Source organism: Kogia breviceps, chromosome 3, assembly GCF_026419965.1.
Source record: "Kogia breviceps isolate mKogBre1 chromosome 3, mKogBre1 haplotype 1, whole genome shotgun sequence".
NCBI classification, from domain to species: Eukaryota; Metazoa; Chordata; class Mammalia; order Artiodactyla; family Physeteridae; genus Kogia; species Kogia breviceps.
The window spans coordinates 49572399-49593155 of record NC_081312.1 but is presented as its reverse complement, the minus strand read 5'-3'; the positions used below and the strand labels follow the sequence as shown (position 1 = coordinate 49593155).

The 20757-nt window shown below is 37.4% G+C and overlaps 1 protein-coding gene and 1 non-coding gene across 2 annotated transcripts; both read left to right on the top strand.

Annotated features, from left to right (window-relative positions):
* Positions 1-5044: 5044 nt before the first annotated feature.
* Positions 5045-18697, top strand: TMX1 (thioredoxin related transmembrane protein 1). The gene is made up of 8 exons (XM_059057180.2): positions 5045-5481; positions 8285-8400; positions 9723-9768; positions 11608-11736; positions 13935-13980; positions 14081-14182; positions 14294-14360; positions 17049-18697. The coding sequence occupies exons 1-8, from the start codon at positions 5111-5113 to the stop codon at positions 17228-17230; spliced, it is 1059 nt and encodes a 352-aa protein (XP_058913163.2). The 5' UTR covers positions 5045-5110; the 3' UTR covers positions 17231-18697.
* On the top strand, positions 8510-8644 carry LOC131754094 (small nucleolar RNA SNORA70). Its single transcript, XR_009335138.1, has one exon. It is a non-coding gene; the product is annotated as a small nucleolar RNA SNORA70 (small nucleolar RNA).
* Positions 18698-20757: the final 2060 nt, after the last annotated feature.

Here is a 20757-nt window from a genome sequence, read left to right as displayed (position 1 = left end):
TTCACAGGGTTTGTGCTCCTATGAGAATCTAATGCTGCCTCAGATCTGACAGGAGGCAGAGCTCAGGCGGTAATGTGAGCGATGGGGAGTGGCCGTAAATACAGATGAAGTTCGCTAGCTTGCCTGCCGATCACCTCCTGCTGTGCAGCCCTGTTCCCAACAGGCCACTGACTGCTACTGGTCCGTGGCCTTGGAGTTGGGGACCCCTATCTTGGAGGATTTGAACTGACTCTGTGTTTAGCACTTTACAAACGTTAACTCACTTAATCCTCATAAGAACTCCATGAGGGAGGACAATCATTACCCCTTTTTATCAATACAAACACAGAAGCCAGGCAAAGCGTTAAGCAACCCTGCCAAAGATCAAGGAGCATTTAAGTGGTAAAGGCGGGATTTTAACCCAGCCTGGCCCCAGAGTGCATTCATTTAATCACTACAGTACACTGCCTTTTGATCTTTCACGCAGTGGCACTAGTTTCAGAAAACACTCATGATGCATGGTAGAATGTATTCTGGTTAATACAGAGAGGAAGTACGGTATACTAAATAAAACTCAATGGTCAAGAGTACATATGGTCTAGTCTGCATACCAGCTTTAATTGACAGAGAATAAGGTAGCATTCAGAGCATGAGAAAAAATGAGAATATCAATAATATATTAAATACTATCAAATATAATGAATACCATCTGATAGTATTTAATTTATATTAATTATTTAATTATAATATTAACTACATTTAAATTAATGGTTAATAATTATTAATATAATAAATTATTAATACCATGATATTTTATGGATTTTTCATATATATCTTGATACTTACACTTTTAGACAAATATTTCAGAGACCACATTAGAATTCTTTTAAACTGGTATGTATGTATTGTTAAGTGACAAAAGTTTATGTGCATAGAAAAGTTCTGAAATTATACAAAAGAAAATGTTAATAGCAGTTGCCTAAGGGATGCAAATTCTGGCAGGAGATGGGAAAAGAATCTAGAAGATATTTCTTTTCAATTTCCAACCTTTTGTACTTTGCACTTTTTAGTCATAAGACTGAATTTCTTTTGTAATATAAATGAAATATTAAAATGAAATCTTAACAAATTATCATGAATGATTTAGTTTAAAAAGAATATTCATGAACATAATTCATTGTATCGTTTTACCAACTCCATGAGGTATAAATGGCAGGTATTGCTCCATATTACATATAAGAATATATTTACGTTCTTTTTATCAATGAAGCCCATACATTATAATAAAAGCACAGCACTATCTATAATTATAATTTTCCTCATTAATTCATTCATTCAACAAATATTTATTGGGCATTTATAATGTGCCAGGTTTTAATAGTGGCTTGGCACTAAACTTTGTAGATTTGTAGTAATGCAGTAATGAACAAAACAGAGAAGTTTCCACTGTCATGAAACTTAGATGCTTACTGGGTGAGGAAAGAAATTAGATAATAAACAAAGAAGCATATCAATTTAATACTATGTAGAGAATTATCATGGACAAATATGATGGATAATATGACCCACTAATACGACTGAGAAGGCTCCTTAGATGGGGTGGTCAGGAAATGCTTTTTTGAGGTAACTTTTAAGTTGAGATCGAACACAAAAAGGAGTGATGTGCAATGAACATTTTGGTACATGATTCTTTTTGAATTATGGTTTTCTCAGGGTATATGCCCAGTAGTGGGACTGCTGGGTCGTATGGTAGTTCTAGTTTTAGTTTTTTAAGGAACCTCCATACTGTTCTCCATAGTGGCTGTATCAATTTACATTCCCACCAACAGTGCAAGAGTGTTCCCTTTTCTCCACACGCTCTCCAGCATTCATTGTTTCTAGATTTTTTGAAGATGGCCATTCTAACTGGTGTGAGATGACATCTCATTGTAGTTTTGATTTGCATTTCTCTAATGATTAATGATGTTGAGCATTCTTTCATGTGTTTGTTGGCAATCTGTATATCTTCTTTGGAGAAATGTCTATTTAGGTCTTCTGCCCATTTTTGGATTGGGTTGTTTGTTTTTTTTGATATTGAGCTGCATTGCAGCTCTATTTACAATAGCCAGGACATGGAAGCAACCTAAGTGTCCATCAACAGATGAATGGATAAAGAAGATGTGGCATATATATACAATGGAATATTACTCAGCCATAAAAAGAAACGAAATTGAGTTATTTGCAGTGAAGTGGATGGAACTAGAGTCTGTCATACAGAGTGAAGTAAGGCAGAAAGAGAAAAACAAATACCATATGCTAACACATATATATGGAATCTAAGAAAAAGGAAAAAAAAAGGTCATGAAGAACCTAGGGGCAAGACGGGAATAAAGACACAGACCTACTAGAGAATGGACTTGAGGATATGGGGAGGGGGAAGGGTAAGCTGGGACGACGTGAGAGAGTGGCATGGACATATATACACTACCAAACATAAAATAGATAGCTAGTGCGAAGCAGCCGCATAGCACAGGGAGATCAGCTAGGTGGTTTGTGACCACCTAGAGGGGTGGGATAGGGTGGGTGGGAGGGAAGGAGACGCAAGAGGGAAGAGATATGGGGACATATGTATATGTATAACTGATTCGCTTTGTTGTAAAGCAGAAACTAACACACCATTGTAAAGCAATTATACTCTAATAAAGATGTTAAAAAAATAATAAAGTACTGATGGCCTAGTGATATTAAAGGAAAAAAAGGAGTGATGTGAAGACCGGTGGGGAAGTAGTGTAGGCAGAGGGAACAGCTAACGCAAATTCTCTAGTGTGAGAATGCATTTGATGTATTCAGGGACCTCCTGGAGTGTATCAGGGTAGGGAGGAGGAGAGCCAGTACTACACGAGGTAGCAGTTAGGCAGATGTCAGATCATGTAGGACTTTTTAAGCCACAGTAATGAGTTTAAGGAGTTTGGCTTTAATGCTTAGTGCAGTGGGAACTTCTTGGAGGGTTTTAAGGAGAAATCGATAGATCTTATGTAGAGAAGCAAGAGAGAGGACACAGGGTGATCAGTTAGGAATCTACTATTGTCGAGGCAAGAGATGATAGAAACTTGGACTAGGGTATTGGCTGTGGAGATGGAAATTAGAGAAGGTAGAGTTCATGGTACTTGCTGATGGAGTACATGAAGAGAGGGTGAAAAGAGACAACAATAATGAAGAATTAAAATGTAAATTTTTGTCTTGAGCAACCAGATGGACCTTGGGGCTCTTAACTGAGATGGAAAACCAGGAGAGGGAGAATCAAGAATTTTATTTTTTGATCCTGTTATGGTTAAGCTACCTATTAGATATCCAAGAGATGTCCAACCATGGGTTGAATATTGTTAAAAAAGAAATAACAGTTTTAAAATGGAGTCATTTGCCCCCCATTTAAGATTTGAGAGCAAATCTTAAAGAAGAGGCAATCTCATGATAAAACCCTTGCCAGTTCTCCTCTCCTAAAAAGGCCTAAAAAATAATTTCTTTTTCTTTTGCTAATAACTCCCTTACCTCACCCTTCTTCCTATAAAAGCCTTCCATTCTGTATAACCTCTAGGAGAGCCCTTCTAGTTGCTAGATGGGATGCTGCCTGATTCATGAATCACTGAATAAAGACAATGAGATCTTTTTTTTTAAGATTTTTTTTGATGTTGACTATTTTTAAAGTCTTTATTGAATTTGTTACAATATTGCTTCTGTTTTTTGTTTTAACATTTTGGCCACGAGCATGTGGGATCTTAGCTCCCCAACCAGGGATCGAATTTTCACCCCCTGCATTGGTAGGCAAAGTCTTAACCACTGGACCGCCATGGAAGTCCCAAGACAATCAGATCTTTAAATTTACTTGGTTGACTTTTGTTTTTTAACCACATACATGTCTGAAGTTCCCAGAAAGGTCAGGGCAGGAACGACAGGCATATTGATAGCTTTTAAAGCCAGAATTGAGGTTATCTGGAGGAACATGTGGATATGAAGAGGAGGGGGCCAGTACAGCATCCTGGGGAAAGCCAATGTCTGGAAGTCAAGTACGGGAGGACGGCCAAGAATTTCAGAAGGAGCAGCTAGTGAGGAAGGAGAAAAAAAAGCAAGTGCGGCACCACACTGTGCCTTTCAAGAAGGGTGTGGTGACAGAACGCTGCTGGCAGTCAAGTAAAAATAATGTTAACACGCAGATTACTAGTGTCCTAGAAAGGGCCTTTCAGCGAAGGGGTGGGGACATCAGCCAATTGGATTGAGTTTAGGAGAGAATGTGAAGTGAGGAGGTGTAATGGCAACTATTTTCATTTGACTGATTAATACTTTCTAAAGGCAGTGCACATTTTGATTTGCATTTGTATTTACAAATGCTTGAGGAAAAAAACCCTTAAATATTCGTTACAAGCCTGCGTCTTTTGAATTTTGAATTTCTGATTTAGCATCTCTGTAACTACTGCATTACAAAAAACTGAAGGATCATATACATCCTAAGTGCACTAAACACGTATAGCTCAATGGTTTTTTGTTTTTTTGATTAAATTAATTTTTAGTGGCGTATAGTTGCTTTTCAATGTTGTTAGTTTCTGCTGTACAGCAAAGTGAATCAGCTATAAGTATACATATATCCCCTATTTTTTTGGACTTCCTTCCCATTTAAGTCACCACAGAGCACTGAGTAGAGTTCCCTGAGCTATACAGTCTCAATGGTTTTTTTAGGTATGCGTACACCTGTGTAAGCATTGTTCAGACCAAGATACAGAATACAAAGTGAACCCATAAGGTTCTCTTGTACCCCTTTACAGTCTATAAATCCCCCAGAAGTAAACCAATATTCGGACTCATACAAACATCCATTAGCTTCCCAAATTTTCAAAGGAAACAAAATTTTTCAAATTTTTCAAAGGAAACAAAAGAAAACTCTGACAGGCATTTAACTGGAAACTGCTTTAGTGTAAACTTACCTACTGCCTTCGTTAAGTATAAACGCCAATCATTCGGCGCCAAAATCCTGAGGCAAATTTTTAAGCCATTCCTCTCCGAAGTCCCGCCCCCTTTCTACACCACGCCCTCCGTTCACTCTTCCTCCAAAATGGTTTAGAGCGTAGCAGAAGGTAGGACGAGAGACCCCTTTTCTGTCATGCGCACTAGGGAACAGGCGCGCTCCCTTTTTCTCTGCTCCACCAACCCACTAGGACCTGGCTTCTTCATGCGTATTGAGAGTTCTCAAGGCGCGAGCGCGGGCGCGAGCGCCACCGCGCTCATGCGCATGAGCCGATCAGCCCGCGCGGGCGGAAGTGAGGAGCCGCTTCGCGGAGTGAGGGTTGCCGCGCTTGCTGTGGGTAGGCAAGCGGCCTACATGGCGTCCTCCGGGAGTCTCAGGATCCCCGTAGCAGTGCTGCTGCTGTTGCTTTGGGGGGCTCCCTGGACCCACGGGCGGCGGAGCGACGTGCGGATCATCACGGACGAGAACTGGAGAGAGTTGCTGGAAGGAGAGTGGATGATAGAATTGTGAGTGCGGGGCGGTGGTCTCGGGTCCCCCTCGGTGGGCCGGGGCCCTAGTTCCAAGTCTGGACCCCCGATTTCATCCCCTTTCGTCTCATGCGAGTACCAGACTTCCCGGGACTGCGACTCTGAGGCGCGGGGCGGGAGCCCCCGACTTCTCGCGATCCCCTAACTCCTCTTGGGATCCTCCGCAGCCTTGGTCCCACCCCCTCCTCGTTTCTGACCAGGGGATACTACTCTGTTAAGTTTCTTCTAAAGTGTGCACCCTAGTTCGGTTGCTGGGACTGAGGTGCGCCTGTGAGGTTACGTTCAGCTTTGAATTCTCTTTCTTCATGGCTTTGGGGTTGAGGGTGGTTGGTCTGTCTAGTTCCCGTACAATGATTTATTTTGGAATGAGTCTTCACAGACTTACACACTTATTTCACCAAACTCTACAAAGGAGGAAACTGAGTGAACCTCTCTTCTCTTTCTGTCTCATTATCCTTAAAAAATAGTCCACTTACAGTGTTAGGATTTGAGGCTCTTTTGTTTATTTTAAATGTTATTTTATGGATTAGGCATATTTTTATTTTAAATGCCAAGTAAATTCAAGTTGCGTTATTTAAACATCTGCGTTCCCTTTATCATTTGTTGTTGTTGTTGTTTTCTTTGCCCACGTTTCATTTTTCTTTTGGGTGTGTGTTTTTGCAAAGTACTGAATGTCTTGGGTTATTGCTCTTATGCCTCTCTAAATGGTATTGCATTAAAAAAATTAATGTATGAGTGTGATTATAAACTCTTAAAAGAGCGTCAGGTCGTCATTTATTGTTCAGATGAAACCATGTGTCTGTGGTGATTCCGTTATAATAACGTCCCTTCTGCATCGGTAGATAATAAACTGTCTGCCTTAGCTTTAGTCACTAAATTGGTGGTGGTGGTGACGGTGGTGGCAGTATTAATAGTGGTACTAGTCATTATTCATTAGTGAAAAACACCATTACTGACTGTTAACTGTGTACTAAACACTTCTAAGCTTTTTACATACGTTATCATATTTAATTCTTTACAAATTCTATAAGGTAGGAATTATTTCCCGCATTTTACAGATGAGAGACATATCTAAAAGCTTTAATTAATATGTCCAGGTATTGCCATAGTGGCTTTCCTTTTGTCTTCAGAAACTAACACAGGGTAGACATGCAGATGTTGTTAGAATAACCCCCTTCCTTAACAGGGTTTAGGCGGGTGTTTTTCTGGGTGGTTGGGTTGCCGGTTAAGGAGGGAGGTGGAGGTGGACATCCCCAAGGGAGAACCCAGAAGGTCACATCAGTAACTCCTGAGTCATAAAGTCAAACAAGGCATAGAACATCTATATGCAGGATACAATAGGGGAAATGTTTATATAGTATGCTTATAATCTGTAACTCAGTGAAATGAATTTTCAGGCACCGTTGAAGATGCAGGGGAGAGGACATATAACCAGGGACAGCATTTGGGTTTCATTGTCCTCGGTACCTTGTTTTAGATTGTGCCCATAAAATATTCACAGTTTCATAAATAATGTGTTGAGCAATTGTGATTATGAACTTTTATGCAAATTAAGTCAAGTATTACTCAAGTAGATTTTTATTAACTCATTTGATCAAACTGTATCAATACAGCAGGCAGAAGTGAAGTATTTGGGGATTTGAATTAGAGCATCTGTATGAAATTAAGAGCATATCGTACTATTTTTTTCCCTTAGCCTACTGAACATGAAGTTGTCTCTAAAAAGCACCTAAGAAACAAAAGGGAACTTGAAAAAGGATCTAGTATTTCTAATGATAGTCTGCTCTTATTACGAGTTAGTTATCTGCGTTAAATCTGCCCTGATCAGGAGTTACGATACAGAGATATTTTCATTGTAATTCAATTTATTGTTACGGACTTTGGCTTGTGTATGGTACTAGTCTTGTTCCACAATGCATATTACTTTTAGGAATTTTATTTTCATAAAATAAGTCAAGAAAATAGAATGAAGTACAGAAACTGTACTCTTGTGTTTAAGAGGTACAAGGTTTATTCTTCCTGGTTCCATTAAAAAAAATTGAGGTAAATTATGAGATAATATACAATAAAATGGGAAAAATCAAATCCTAGGAAAGATTCAGGGCCTTTTAAGACTGAATACCAGAAGAGTAATTAAAATGCTAATATGCTTGGCCACAGATTTATAAACCCGAGATTGACCAAGGTCTGGGCGGAGAATTTCATTTGGCCTGCCTAGTGTTTGTGTCTGGGTTAAGTTTTGAGGTAGCATTTTTACATAAAAATGCAGATTTTCAGCTTCTTTTAAATTAGAATACCCTGCTGCACTGGGCCAGCTGTCCTGGACCTGTCAATGTAAGTTGTGTTTCCTTCCTTAAGATGAGGCACGTGTTTCCTGTTCACCACAGCCGTGGGTGCTTCCTCTGTTTTTACTAGCACCTTGGCACCTGTGACTCCTGCACATACCATTGTTAAAACTGATGAACTCCAAATTTGGCTTTCTGCCCACCTTATAATAAGAGAAATCCAAACGTTTTTAAAGAGTTGTTTTGCACTTGAAAAAGGCCTTGTGTCTTAAAAACTTATTCTCAGAATTACTTTTCTGTGATTAGCATTATCAATTCATAGTTCTTGATTTCCAGAGTGTTCGACTCACACTTAAAACCTTTTCATCTTCACAAAATTAACCAATTTGCTATCTTGTTTTTAGTATAAAATATTCTTCACAAGTTACACATTTTAGAATTTTTATCCCATTATGATCATATTAGAGTGTTTAACTTTTTAAACAACTATTTCTTAGTTATGCTCCTTGGTGTCCTGCTTGTCAGAATCTTCAACCAGAGTGGGAAAGTTTTGCCGAATGGGGAGAAGATCTTGAGGTTAATGTTGCAAAAGTAGATGTCACAGAGCAGCCAGGTACTGTAAGTCTGTGGTTAATTTTGTTTCGTTGCAGATTGGGATGATCTGTTGATCTGTTTTCCACATTGCATGACCTTAACTTGCACTAGTTTTTAAAAACAACTGTCATCAGCTGGTTAGGTTGACTTACCCACCTCCCTGATGGGGGCTCAGTGTGAAGTGCCACAAAAAGTGGATTCCCTGGTTGGGTATGGCAGCTTACTTCTTTTCTGTATTGCTCTAAGGGACCTTGGAGACATCTCCCTCCCCCCACTCTTCCCTCACATAACTGCCTGTGATCTTTTTTCCTTTGCATGTCAGGCCCCAGACTAGTATGTAAGACATCTGTTAGAAGCCCTAGAACATTGTGGCTCAAATGGACATTGGTTAACCCAGCATATTTGCATCTATACCAAACTTCAAAATAAGGAGCATGTGGTTGAGGTTCTTTGTAGAGTCAAGGTCACATTCCCTGTGTGTGAGTCATCTAAATCTCTGCAACTGGGTTTCAAATTTAATCTGTTAATTATGATTTGAGGACATTGGCTGTTAATTACAAAGCCCTCATGGTTGTGGCCTCCTGACTTGGCCCCCTGGAGAATTGTCAGGCCCTGCCGTTACAGGTGCTTCTTCTTACCTGTTCTTGGTCACAGTAAACCTGGATTCTTGATTCTGCCCCTATCCCAAATGATAATAATTGCTAATATTTGGTGAGCACTTACTGTTACAGGTACTGCTCCAAGTATTTTGCATTTATTATGTAGTCCTTACACAATGTTGTGGGATAGATAATATCCCCGTTTTACAGATCAGAAAATGAGTCATAGATTGGTTCTTAGTTATTTTAGTGTTTAACACATGGTTGATAATGTTAGCTGATGTTATTGCCCACCTTTTGAAAGATTCATAATATTTTCCATTTTTAACAATACCTTAGAAACTGTTTGTTTTTTGATTATCAAATGCAATTTCATTTGATTTTAGACCTAAGACCACAGTTATATTGTGCTGTCCCATGGCTCATTGCTAGTAATCTTATAGTAGTATAATTGACCAAATGTTTATACATATTTATTCACAAATGTCTTCAATATTCAGATTTTACATACTTTTAAATGGAGATAATGTAGTTTTTTTTTAGTTGGTTTAAGTACGTAATTGGAATTTCTTTCATTGTTTATATTACAGAGCTCAACTTTTTAGGTATAATTTCATATTCTTTGCCTATTAGTATTTAAGTAATTCAGAGTCAGCTTTTAAGTAGGCAGTGATTGGCCCATATAAAACCTGCTGTGTGTTCTTTCTTGTATTTATTTCTAATCGTTCTTTATCATTTGTAGGACTAAGCGGACGATTTATCATAACTGCTCTTCCTACTGTTTATCAGTAAGTATTTGAAGATTTCTGTAGTTATGAAAGATGCATCATAGTGTAATCAGAATAGTAGACCTCTAGCCTAGATCATGTTTAAAGAGCATTATATTCAGTAAGTTTACTAGAAGGCTTACTTTGCTTAGTGCTATCCTAGATGCCTTTAGATAAATGAATGATGCATGAAACAATCTGTGATCCCAAAGATTTGTAATTGTTTTAGAAGATGATGTGCACGAGAAATGGTATGATACCATTCAGCTAGTAAGTGATTATGAACGCAGAGTTGCGGTAAGTACTGTAGGAAATTTGGTAATGGAAAAAAATCATTGCTTTGGACTGGTTCCTGGAGAATATGGGGTTTAAACTCAGCTTTGGAGGTAGCATTTTCAAGAGTGCAGAGTAAGCATTCCATCCTGAGAACAGTCTCATAAACAGTTAGGAGCATGGTATGTTCAAACATTAGCTATTAGAAAGTGCTGTAGCTCAGCCTTGGGGACAGTGGTAGGTGAAATAGTTGTTAAATCAGAATAAACAAGATTATGTAGTCTTCAGTGTCAGGTTTTTTAGTTTGTCTTTATCTTCTGAACTGGCCATAAGAAATCTTAAATCTCTGTATCTACCCTGAACCTTAATGTTCATCTAGCTGGTGGGTTGAATGCCAGGAGGCACTTCTCTCCTTCACTTAAAAGTTACGAAAACAAGAAGTCGGCGGTTCTGTGTGTACCTCGATTTTCCTTGCCTTTTTTTCATGTTTGTATCTGTTTCCCTATACCTTTTTATTTGCCACTACTCCCTTTGTATATGTTGAAATGTCTCTTCTCTGTCTCTGTAAATGCTTGTCTCCGTTTTTACTCAGTCCTTTTCTCCACATGCCCCTTAACTGGCTAGTCAGTCTCCCCCTTGTCTCAACACGCCCTGAAATTTTCTGGAATTTCCTGCCTTTTTCTTTTAGTAGCGTTGTTTAGCATGACCATTCCCCTAATTTCTGCCTGCTGAAATCCTACCTATCCTTCAAAAACAGCTCAAATGTCATTTTCTCTGCAAAACTGTGGGTTTTAGAGTGGGGGCTTCCTTGTTGTCTTTGGCTCTGAATGGATAAAGGATCCTCTAATCTTATTGTAGGTAGTGGGGAGCTATGGAAAGTTTTTGCACTTAAGTGGTAAAAATTGAAGTGTTAACTGAGTAGTTAGACTGGTGGTATTATTTAAGGTAGTTTAGAAATGGTGAAGATGTGGGAACAGGGAGAGCACTTACGATCCTATGACAGAGCTCCATGCTTTGGGAATGGGAAGGAGGAGGTGGGTGTCAGGAAGAACGCAAAGCCAAATATCACTGCATCAGATGCCTCCAGCGACTTAAAGCATGATGGCTCAAAAAAACAAACAAACAAACAAAAAAGCATGATGGCTGTGAAAGTTCTTTAACAATAGCTAATAAATAATAAATGTCAGACGCAATTCTAACCACTTTTTCATGAAGTCATCTCTTTAATGTGTGTATTGTGGCTTAAAAGTAATTTAATTTTCTGAGATATATCTACATACTGCATTTCTTTTTCTCCCCAGTTTTTTATTGAGACATAATTGACATATAACTACTTACTGTGTTTCATAGTTTTATTATTTGGAAGAGTAACAATAACAGTCTTAAGACTTATGATTGTTTAAAAATATAACCTTGGTGTTTAATTAAATTTGGGGCTAAGATGTCAAGGGTAGGTAATTAGTGTAATTTGCTACTTGTGCATTGCTGATGATTTTGAAGATTAGGATTGATTGTAAAATGAGGTTATAGAAATAGCACAAGAAAGTTTATTTATTTGGTGCTGATTAATATTGTGATCTTCTTTAGTTGTAAAAATGGTGAATTTAGGCGCTATCAGGGCCCAAGGACTAAGAAGGACTTCATAAACTTTATAAGTGAAAAAGAGTGGAAGAGTATTGAACCTGTTTCATCATGGCTTGGTCCAGGTTCTGTTTTGTAAGTATGAGGGGTTTTTCTCTTATTTATTTCAGGATTAATTGGGACATATATTTCATGTAAATAAAGCATATTTACTTAGTTTTAATTCTAGAACTCTTAAGATATGTTCAGATTTACTATGTGATACTTTCAGTTTGACTTTATCTTCTAAGTCCAGTGGATACTGTGATCCTTGTTAATGTAGAAGGAGGCATTCTAAAGAATTAAGCTGCAAGTCTTTTTAGGAATATTTTAGCTCTGTAAATATGGTCATTTGTATTACCAAAAACTAATAAATCCGATATAATGGGTAAAACTATCATTTGAGGGGTTTTTTGTTTGTTTTTGGTTTTGTTTTTAAAAATATTTATTTATTTATTTGGCTGTGCCTGGTCTTAGTTGCGGCGTGTGGAATCTTTAGTTGAGGCATACGAGCTCTTAGTTGCGGCACATGGGACCTAGTTCCCTGACCAGGGATCGAATCCCAGCCCCCTGCATTGGGAGTGTGGAGTTTTAACCACTGGACCACCAGGGAAGTCCCTATCATTTGAGCTTAGCATTTGGATGAGAAGCCTCAACCATATACCTACTCATGCTACCTTTAGATTTCACTTCTTGATTTAATGTGATTGAATTATTCCACCTGTCTGATAGCTTTTTGTACGAATAGTATGGATGAACAATGAGCCTAATGACATGACTAACCACTGAGCTTTATATGTAGGTAGAGGGTATATTTCTCCATAGCAGCTCGCTATGGAGCAGTAGGATTGGGCATAATTAGCGCATTTTCTGAACCTTTCTTGGGGAGCAAGTCCTCACGGGTCATTTGAGAGACCTCTGGGAATACTGAGTTTTGCTGAGGCCACCATTGACTCATCCTGGTGTGGCTAAGCTGTCTCTTCCTGTCCTCTTACCACACTTGCCTTTGGAGGATGGAGAATGTAAGCGATAATGCTCTGGATCTGGGAGTGGGGGCATGATCATCCCTAAGCAGTATTTTGAAAAAGAAAGTTCATCTTTAGGACCTTTTCCTTACACCTCTGAATTGAACTGTCAGAATTCCCCCACTGAGCCACCAAGCCCAACCCAAATAAGGCACCTGCTCTTCCTGATAGAATCTAAGTAGCACAGACTACAGTGAGACAACATAGTGATTCATGTTTCAGTTCCTTGTTCCTATTCCCATTTTGTGTTTTAAAGAGCAGAAGCAACATGGTTAATGTACCTGTCTGTGTAGGACTGAAAATGTAACTGATTTTTGTTTGAAATCTCATGTCATAAATGATTCTTCCCCTCTCTGGTCGAGGAAGTGGGTGTCGCTTGTATGTCTCCGCTGACTCCTCCGGGCAGCAGTCCATGCCTTTTTTATTTGTAGACTGAGTAAGAGGCGCTCCCAGGGTCAGCTTGGCAGGTTCACCGACCCAGCGATCGGTGATTGGATTAGGCCATCCTGCATGCAGGACCTCTGGCTTGTGTGTGAATTAGTTTATGTTTTAGTGGCCCCACTTCTGCTAGAGAGAACCCACAAAGCTAAGTTTTGGAGCAGGCCTCTTTTCTAACTGCCCATCAAGGCTACTTGGGTTTAATTATGTGAAAATTGTTATTTTTACTTTTACCGTTTTACTTAAATGGTAACTTAGCATTTATTTCTTATGTAATTATTTTGTATATCATTAAACTATATCAAACTAATGCTGTTGTAAGTTTAATTTTAATACAAAAGGAGGGTAATTCTTAGGTGGGAAGGATCAACTCAACAAATGCTCCCAGTCTTCCTTCAGGCTCCCTTCTCTACTTCTTCTTTAGAGGATTTTAAGGGTGAATAAGAGTTGACATTTGCTTACAGTGTGCCTAACTTCAAACCAGTTTGTTCCATAGAGCTTGTAACCTGTACTCAAAGTATATTGGAGAAATCATCAGGTGAAAGGTTATAGTCAAAACAATAGGAGAAAAGGAAAAAAAATGATAAAGTGTTTTGTTTATGAGGATATCACATAGTGGCAAAAATTCAGAAACTGTTATTTCCATTAACAAGCCTTCTTATTATGGGCTTGAAATCACTGATGTATCACTAATCTTGAATAACATCAGCAATAAAATTTGTTGTGTTGGGGAAATTATAGAGTAAAAAATAGAAGATATAGGTAACACACACGTATTCTACCTCAAAGCTGTGTATCTGATTCAGTTTTTCACTTGTCTCTTTATTTTAGGATGAGTAGTATGTCAGCACTCTTTCAGCTGTCTATGTGGATCAGGGTATGTGCTAAAATTTCATTTCTATTTTAAACATTTTGACACTGTCACTTTTTAACAAATGACCATGTTTTTAGTTTATATTTTTTTCTTTTGATTTTAGACTTACCATAACTATTTTATTGAAGACCTTGGATTACCGGTTTGGGGATCATATACAGTGTTTGCTTTAGCAACTCTGCTTTCGGGACTATTATTAGGACTTGTAAGCACTTCATTTTTGGAGTACTGGGAAGAAAAATATTTTAGAATTTCATAATTCAATATAGTTTCATTAGCTTTATATTGTACATTCATATTATGTTTATTTTTACAGTGCATGATATTTGTGGTAGATTGCCTTTGTCCTTCAAAAAGGCGCAGACCACAGCCATACCCTTCCAGTAAGTATAATTTTTAAATGTTTATTTTTATTCACTATAATCCCATTGATTTCTGTAATAAACACAATCACACATAAAACAGGTTGTCTTTCTAGCTTAGGTTTCTCAATATGGAGTGGTGGGGGAAGAGGGATGTATATTTCATGTAAGAGTGACAACCTGTTGGATTTAGAAACAGGATTTTTTTTTTTTTTTTTTTTTATAGTGTGGAGAATTTTAACACTGCATATAACTTATAAATATTTGATAACCATTGACCTGATGTCAGTTTGTTTGAAAATTCCGTGATATTCATGGATCCATTTGAATATACGTGGGTCAAAAAAAATTGAATATCTTCCACTCTTGAAGTCTTTTCATTGGTATAGTGACCACATTTGAAGCTTTTTCTTTGTATGCTGGTTAAGTCTAAGTTTTTCTGTTAGGTTATTGGGAAAAGCAAATCCTGTAGCTGCTTGAGGATTCTCATTGCCACTGTATTTTACTACACAATGGGTTTATAGAATTAGAATATTCACTGCTGTTTATCTTAATATGATTACCTACCAATCATTTATTTTTAATCTTGAAAATTATACTGTTATGAAGGCCCTCTTATTTGCTGTTTGTAAAGAGCTTTCACTTTCTGTCATCCCATTTGCTTTTCAGGAGCTCTTTAAAGTAGACTGCATAAGTGATACTCTTCCCATTTTGTGGTTGAGGAAACTAAAGCTCAGAGAGATGAACTGTGTTTCCAAGTTTACACAGAAATGACAGAGCTGAGAGTAGAACCTAAACCAGACTTTTGGCCTGACATTTCTGTTCTGTTGCGTTTCGTGACTTAGGACTTAAGCTGAGGTCAAAACTCCTGAAATGAAATCAGTGGAGATTGCATTTACAGTATTCCTTGTCTGTCGAACAACTGATAGAGTTTTAAAAAAAATTTCTTAGATAGTTGCATTGATGCTAAGAAGGACACAGGTAGGGGAGGGAATAATTTTATCCACCAAGGGCCACTGACCTGTAGGAAAAAATATAATAAGCACAGGTTACTTAAAAGACAATTAAGTCAGTGAATGTACATTTTATATTTATTTTGCTTCAAGAACCTTAAGCCTAATAACAGATTTGTCTCAAGTTATCTGTGACACAACTGATACTAATCCATACTTTAATGTGATATTACCCCTTCTACAGCAGGCTACAGGATTTTTTTGAGTTGTTTTCCATTATGTGTGTTTGGCTTAGATTTTGAGTTGCTAGGAAGAGATCCAACTGAGTCTAACTTTAAGCAAAATCAGAATTTATTGGTTCACATAGTGAGGAAGCCTGAGGGCAGAGTTGATTGGATTCTGGGGCTCAAATGTTTTTATGTTTCTGAATTGCTCAGTTCTCTATGACTTTGCTTGCTCCATTTTGGGCTCTTTTTAGTCCTGAGAATAGAATGACTATAGAATGCTATAGCTCATAATCCCAGAGTAAGAAGGAAATATACTTCTCCCTGTACTCACCTATCTTTTGGAAAAATTCTGGGGTATTCCACTTGTGTAGAGGGTTCACTTTTTGGAACAGTCACTGTAAACTGGGATTTCTCAACCTTGACACTATTGGTCTTTTGGGCTGGATAATTCTTAATCGTGATGAACTGTCTTTTGTACATTATTGAATGTTGAGCAGCATCCCCCTGGTTGCCAGTAGCACCACTCCTCTCTATTGTAGCAACCAAAAATATCTTCAGACATAGCCAAGTGTTCCCTAGGAGGCAGAATCACACCTGGTGGAGAACCACTGCTCTAAACTGTCATTTGTGCTCACCACAGCCACATGGGATGTGGCATAGGGAAGGGGTAACCCAACAGGAAAAGGGATGCTAGACAGACCAAACAACAGATTGTCCACTTTACGGTAATTCCTTCCCATAATTTCTTGTATCTTGCACCCCCGTGTTCTTCTTCCCGCTCCATTCTGGGTTGCCTAGGATTAGGGACGGTCTCGGATCACTGAACAGAGGAAAGCTCATTGGCCAAATTCTGTGTTCTGGATCTCAGTAACATGGTGTCTTGTAAGTTTAAGTTAACTAGCAACAGTCCATATTAACAAAGGGATGGGGGGTATATGTGTGTGTGTGTGTGTGTGTGTGCATATTAAAAAATTAATTGAGCTGTATACTTGATATGTATCTTATATTATTTGTAATTACACCTTAATAAAAGTACATATGTGGCGAAGTGGAAGCATCTTTATGAAACCACTTGAAAAAAAACATGGCTAGGAAAATAGCCTTCAACTTAAGTGTCTGATTCCTGTTCTCCTGGGAGCTGAAACAAGGGTGGTATTGAAGTTTGTCTTAGCATACTTCTTAGCTAGAAGATTTAATAATAGCAAGTTAATATAAGAGTTATATTTAATGCAGTCTGTTTTCTTACAATATCCATATGCACAGCATTAATTCTGGTTCATTAATTTCAGTTCAGTTTATGAATAGGTGGATAATAAGAATTAATTTGGTAAGTAAAATGGATCTTCCAAACCAGTTATTTTTACAGTATCACTTGTTCTTGAAAATAGCTTTTTCCTTTTGGAAATCCAAACATGATTGATAAATAAATGCCAAAGCAAGTTACGGGCATATGAATTGTGTCTTGATTGTACTCTTAACACAACTCTTAATACATCAACAAAAGAACATTTCTGGTTTTTATCTTTAAGAAAAATTATTACTAGAATCTTCTCAACCTCTGAAAAAAGTGGAGGAAGAGCAAGAGGCTGATGAAGAAGATGTTTCAGAAGAGGAACCTGAAAGCAAAGAAGGAATAAACACAGACTTTGCACAGAATGCCGTAAGACAACGTTCTGTGGCTCCTTCATTGGCCACAGATAAATCTAGTTAATTTGTACAAGTATGTTCATATGATTTTGACAAAAACAGAAGATCATTTCTTTTGGTTTGAAGTGAACTGTGACTTGCTTGTACATTGCAGGGTTCAGTCTAGATTGTCATTAGGTTGAACAGTCTACCTTCAGAAAATAAAAGTAGCATTATTTGAAAAAACAGGATTTGAGAACAGTATGGTGGTTCAAACAGTTGTTTAATTTTTGAAAAATCTGGTGCCAAGCAATAAGATTTCTGTATGTTTGTTTCATAATAACCTTTTCAAGTCTGAGTTGAAAAATTACATATCCCAAGTATTGCATTATTGAGGTATTTAAGGAGATTACTTTAGAGAAAAAGATTTCTCATTTGATACAATTTTTCTCAGTTTCACTGTGTGAAGAAAAGAACATATTTCCCATAAATGGGAACTTTGCCCATTGTCTCAAGAAATGTGTATTTCAGTGACAACTCTGAGGTCCTTTTAGAGGTAAAGTCCAAAATTTAGTCATAGCTTTAGAGCATGCAACTAATAAAAGCTACCTTACTTTAGTTACAGTTTTCTACATATGATAGTACAGGATATGTTTAGGAAGATTTTATAAGCCCATGGTGTTGTCTTGATTCCTATAAAAGGTTGTTTGCCTTTTTGTTCTCCTCTGTTCAGTGTATGATTTGTATTTTTCTTACCACAAGTTACATTTTTCATTTTCCAAATTGGATAATTTCCTGGAAACGTTTTTCATGTTTTAATAAATTGTTTCAAACTGAGGTTTACTGAGGAATCCTTAAAAGTGAAGAGGCATCTACTGATAATTTAAAATCTTGGCTACTTGTTTCAGATTTTACATCATTCTTGTTGAACCCCTATTTGAACTTTTTTTGGTTGTGAAGGTGAACATTCCTGATTTTTATTTGATTTTTTGGAAAAGCCTTGGTATTTTACATTTTGAAAATACACAGAAGCTTAATTTGATATAAAGTTAGCATTCTACTCAGGAAAAAGCATCTTGTAGTGTATGTTTTCAATGTATATTTGTCCTCATACAGAAAGTTCTTAATTGATTTTAAAAGTCAATGTATGCTTGATGTCTTAAACTCATAAAAGTCTTGTTTTTGAAAAGACAAACTCCGTATTCTACTGTACTTTCTGTTGTGTGGTATTTCACAGGTGGGTATCAGCAAGGTGGGACATTTAATGTATTTTTACTCCTTGAAGAGTTTTAGAGTTTTCGCCTTACAGTAAAAGAGGGGGTGGGCGGACGTGTGCGGTGGCAGTAGAGAACTGTGTTAGCTACAAGAAGGGGAAAAAGCATAAATATTTAGAATGGATCATCTCTCCATTATGGTAATAGACAATTTCTGTAATGTCCCCTTTCATCTGGGTTCTGCTGCTGTGTGAATCCATTAGACTTACAATATCATAATGTACAACAGTTTTCTTTAAAGGCCTCTCCTTTAAAATATTAAATATTCTACCATTGAAGAGTTTGGATGTGTAATTTTGTGATGCTTTAGAAAAATAATCTAAACATAAAGTAAACTTTTCTAAGCTCGTCACTGAAGCTGAAGGCAAGTGTGATTTCTAGTTGCATATTTAATGATGCTTAATTAATTTGCATTTAACATGTTCAAGTGACTATTTGTGTCACTGTGTATATACTTGATATGTGTAATCAAAAGGCTAGAGTCATACACATCTGTTTCTGTCACTTGAGAGGATAGAGAAATGCTGCTGTTAATTAAGCGTTCTATTTTTCTAGTCTTGTAGTATACATGACAATATATTTTTAAGTTTTTAAGTGATTAAAAAATACAATATATACAGAAGATTACAAGTAGGCTGAACATGTAGAGACTTGATATTTCAGAAAAGAGCTGATCTTCAGGATTGTCACTGTAGACATCTGAATAATCAAGTTTCTGTCACACCAGAGGCTTACAGAAACTATATTGGGATCATTTTACCTTTAACAGACCCCTTTTGTTTCTGCATTGGTTTAAAGGGGCTCCACATGGCCACTTAGCAACAGATCGTCTAGGAGGGAATAAGGTGCAATATCAGCATCCTGGAGAACGCTGCTCCCCACGCTGCCTCAGTCATTCAGCTCCACCACTAAAGTATTGAAATCTGATCACTCCACTAGAAAATGCAGTATTCTACCACGTATTGCCTAAATAGTCAAATGAGCAAGACTGACAATAGTTTTAATGAAGGTTCCATAGGGAACATTTTTCATTCACCGAGTATTGGAGCTGTGCTATTTTCCTGTAATAATTCATTTAGTCTGACTACAGTATGTGATATCTGAGCATTACATGTCACTCAGGTGAACAGGCTCAGAGAACTATGGCAGAAATAGGTACAATTTGAAACCACAAGATTTCAAATCATGCTTTTTTTTTTCAGCATGAGTACTGCAGATTTAGCAATTTATATATGAAATTACAATATAAATTTAAAAATTTCACTCATCAGAATATTGCAACAAATACTATTCAGAAATACCAGAATTCAGTACTTGCAGTCTTGTATTTTGGGTACTGCATAAAGAATCGAGGTTATTACCATAAATGATGCTTTTGAAAGCAGTTTTCTCTCTAGTCAGTTGTGTTCTTATTGAACCCGATGCATAAAAAGGCATAGTACTGGACTTGTGATTAGATAAACATTTTTGAATGAACATTTTAACTCATTTTGAAGTTACCTAGGATATTCTGATTCATTGCATAATTTAAGTTAGAATTCTTTAGATAATTTTTTTTCCCAAGCTTTACTGAGGTATGATTGAAAAATTACTTTTTCTTTTTTTTTTTTTTTTTTTGCTGTACACGGGCCTCTCACTGTTGTGGCCTCTCCTGTTGCGGAGCACAGGCTCCAGACGCGCAGGCTCAGTGGCCATGGCTCACGGGGCCAGCCACTCTGCGGCATGTGGGATCTTCGCGGACTGGGGCACGAACCTGTGTCCCCTGCATTGGTAGGCGGACTCTCAACCACTGCGCCACCAGGGAAGCCCGACAAATTACTTTTGATGTGGGTCTTTTATTAATCATAATTGTTTGGGGTTGGAATTTAAATGAGTGGTCATACTGAGTATAATTGTGTAATTCTAAAAGTAAATTTTAAATTGAATATCCTACTTGCAGATTTAGGTATGTTGGTATTTCATATCCAGCAACTTTTGCACCTGTTTTAGAGCCATTGAAATTAGAAAAACAAAAGTTTAAATTGGAGCTTTGATACTCCATAAGTAGTAAGATTGAGTTACATACTTGAACTAAACATTAAAATGTTCCTTCTCCTTTAATGATTTTTTAATTTTGATTCATTCATTACAAATGGTGATAATATCAGTACTGTATTATGGCCATTAATGAAATCAGCTGTCCTTCATTTCTACACATTTGGCTATGTGTGTCATTACTTATAAGGCTGTTCTCATTGTAGTATCACAACTCAGACTGGTTGTATCCTGAAAATGAAAATATAAGCAGTCAGTTGAGCAAATAGAGGTTTGATTTATCTGAAACTTCTTTTAAATCTAA

Bases quoted from the DNA above. Each gene is read 5' to 3' on its own strand.
- TMX1 (XM_059057180.2), top strand. From the start codon at position 5,111: ATGCGCACTAGGGAACAGGCGCGCTCCCTTTTTCTCTGCTCCACCAAC. The intron at 5,482-8,284 runs GTGAGTGCGGGG...ACTATTTCTTAG, and splicing joins GGAGAGTGGATGATAGAATT to TTATGCTCCTTGGTGTCCTG. The intron at 14,183-14,293 runs GTAAGCACTTCA...TTATTTTTACAG, and splicing joins CGGGACTATTATTAGGACTT to TGCATGATATTTGTGGTAGA.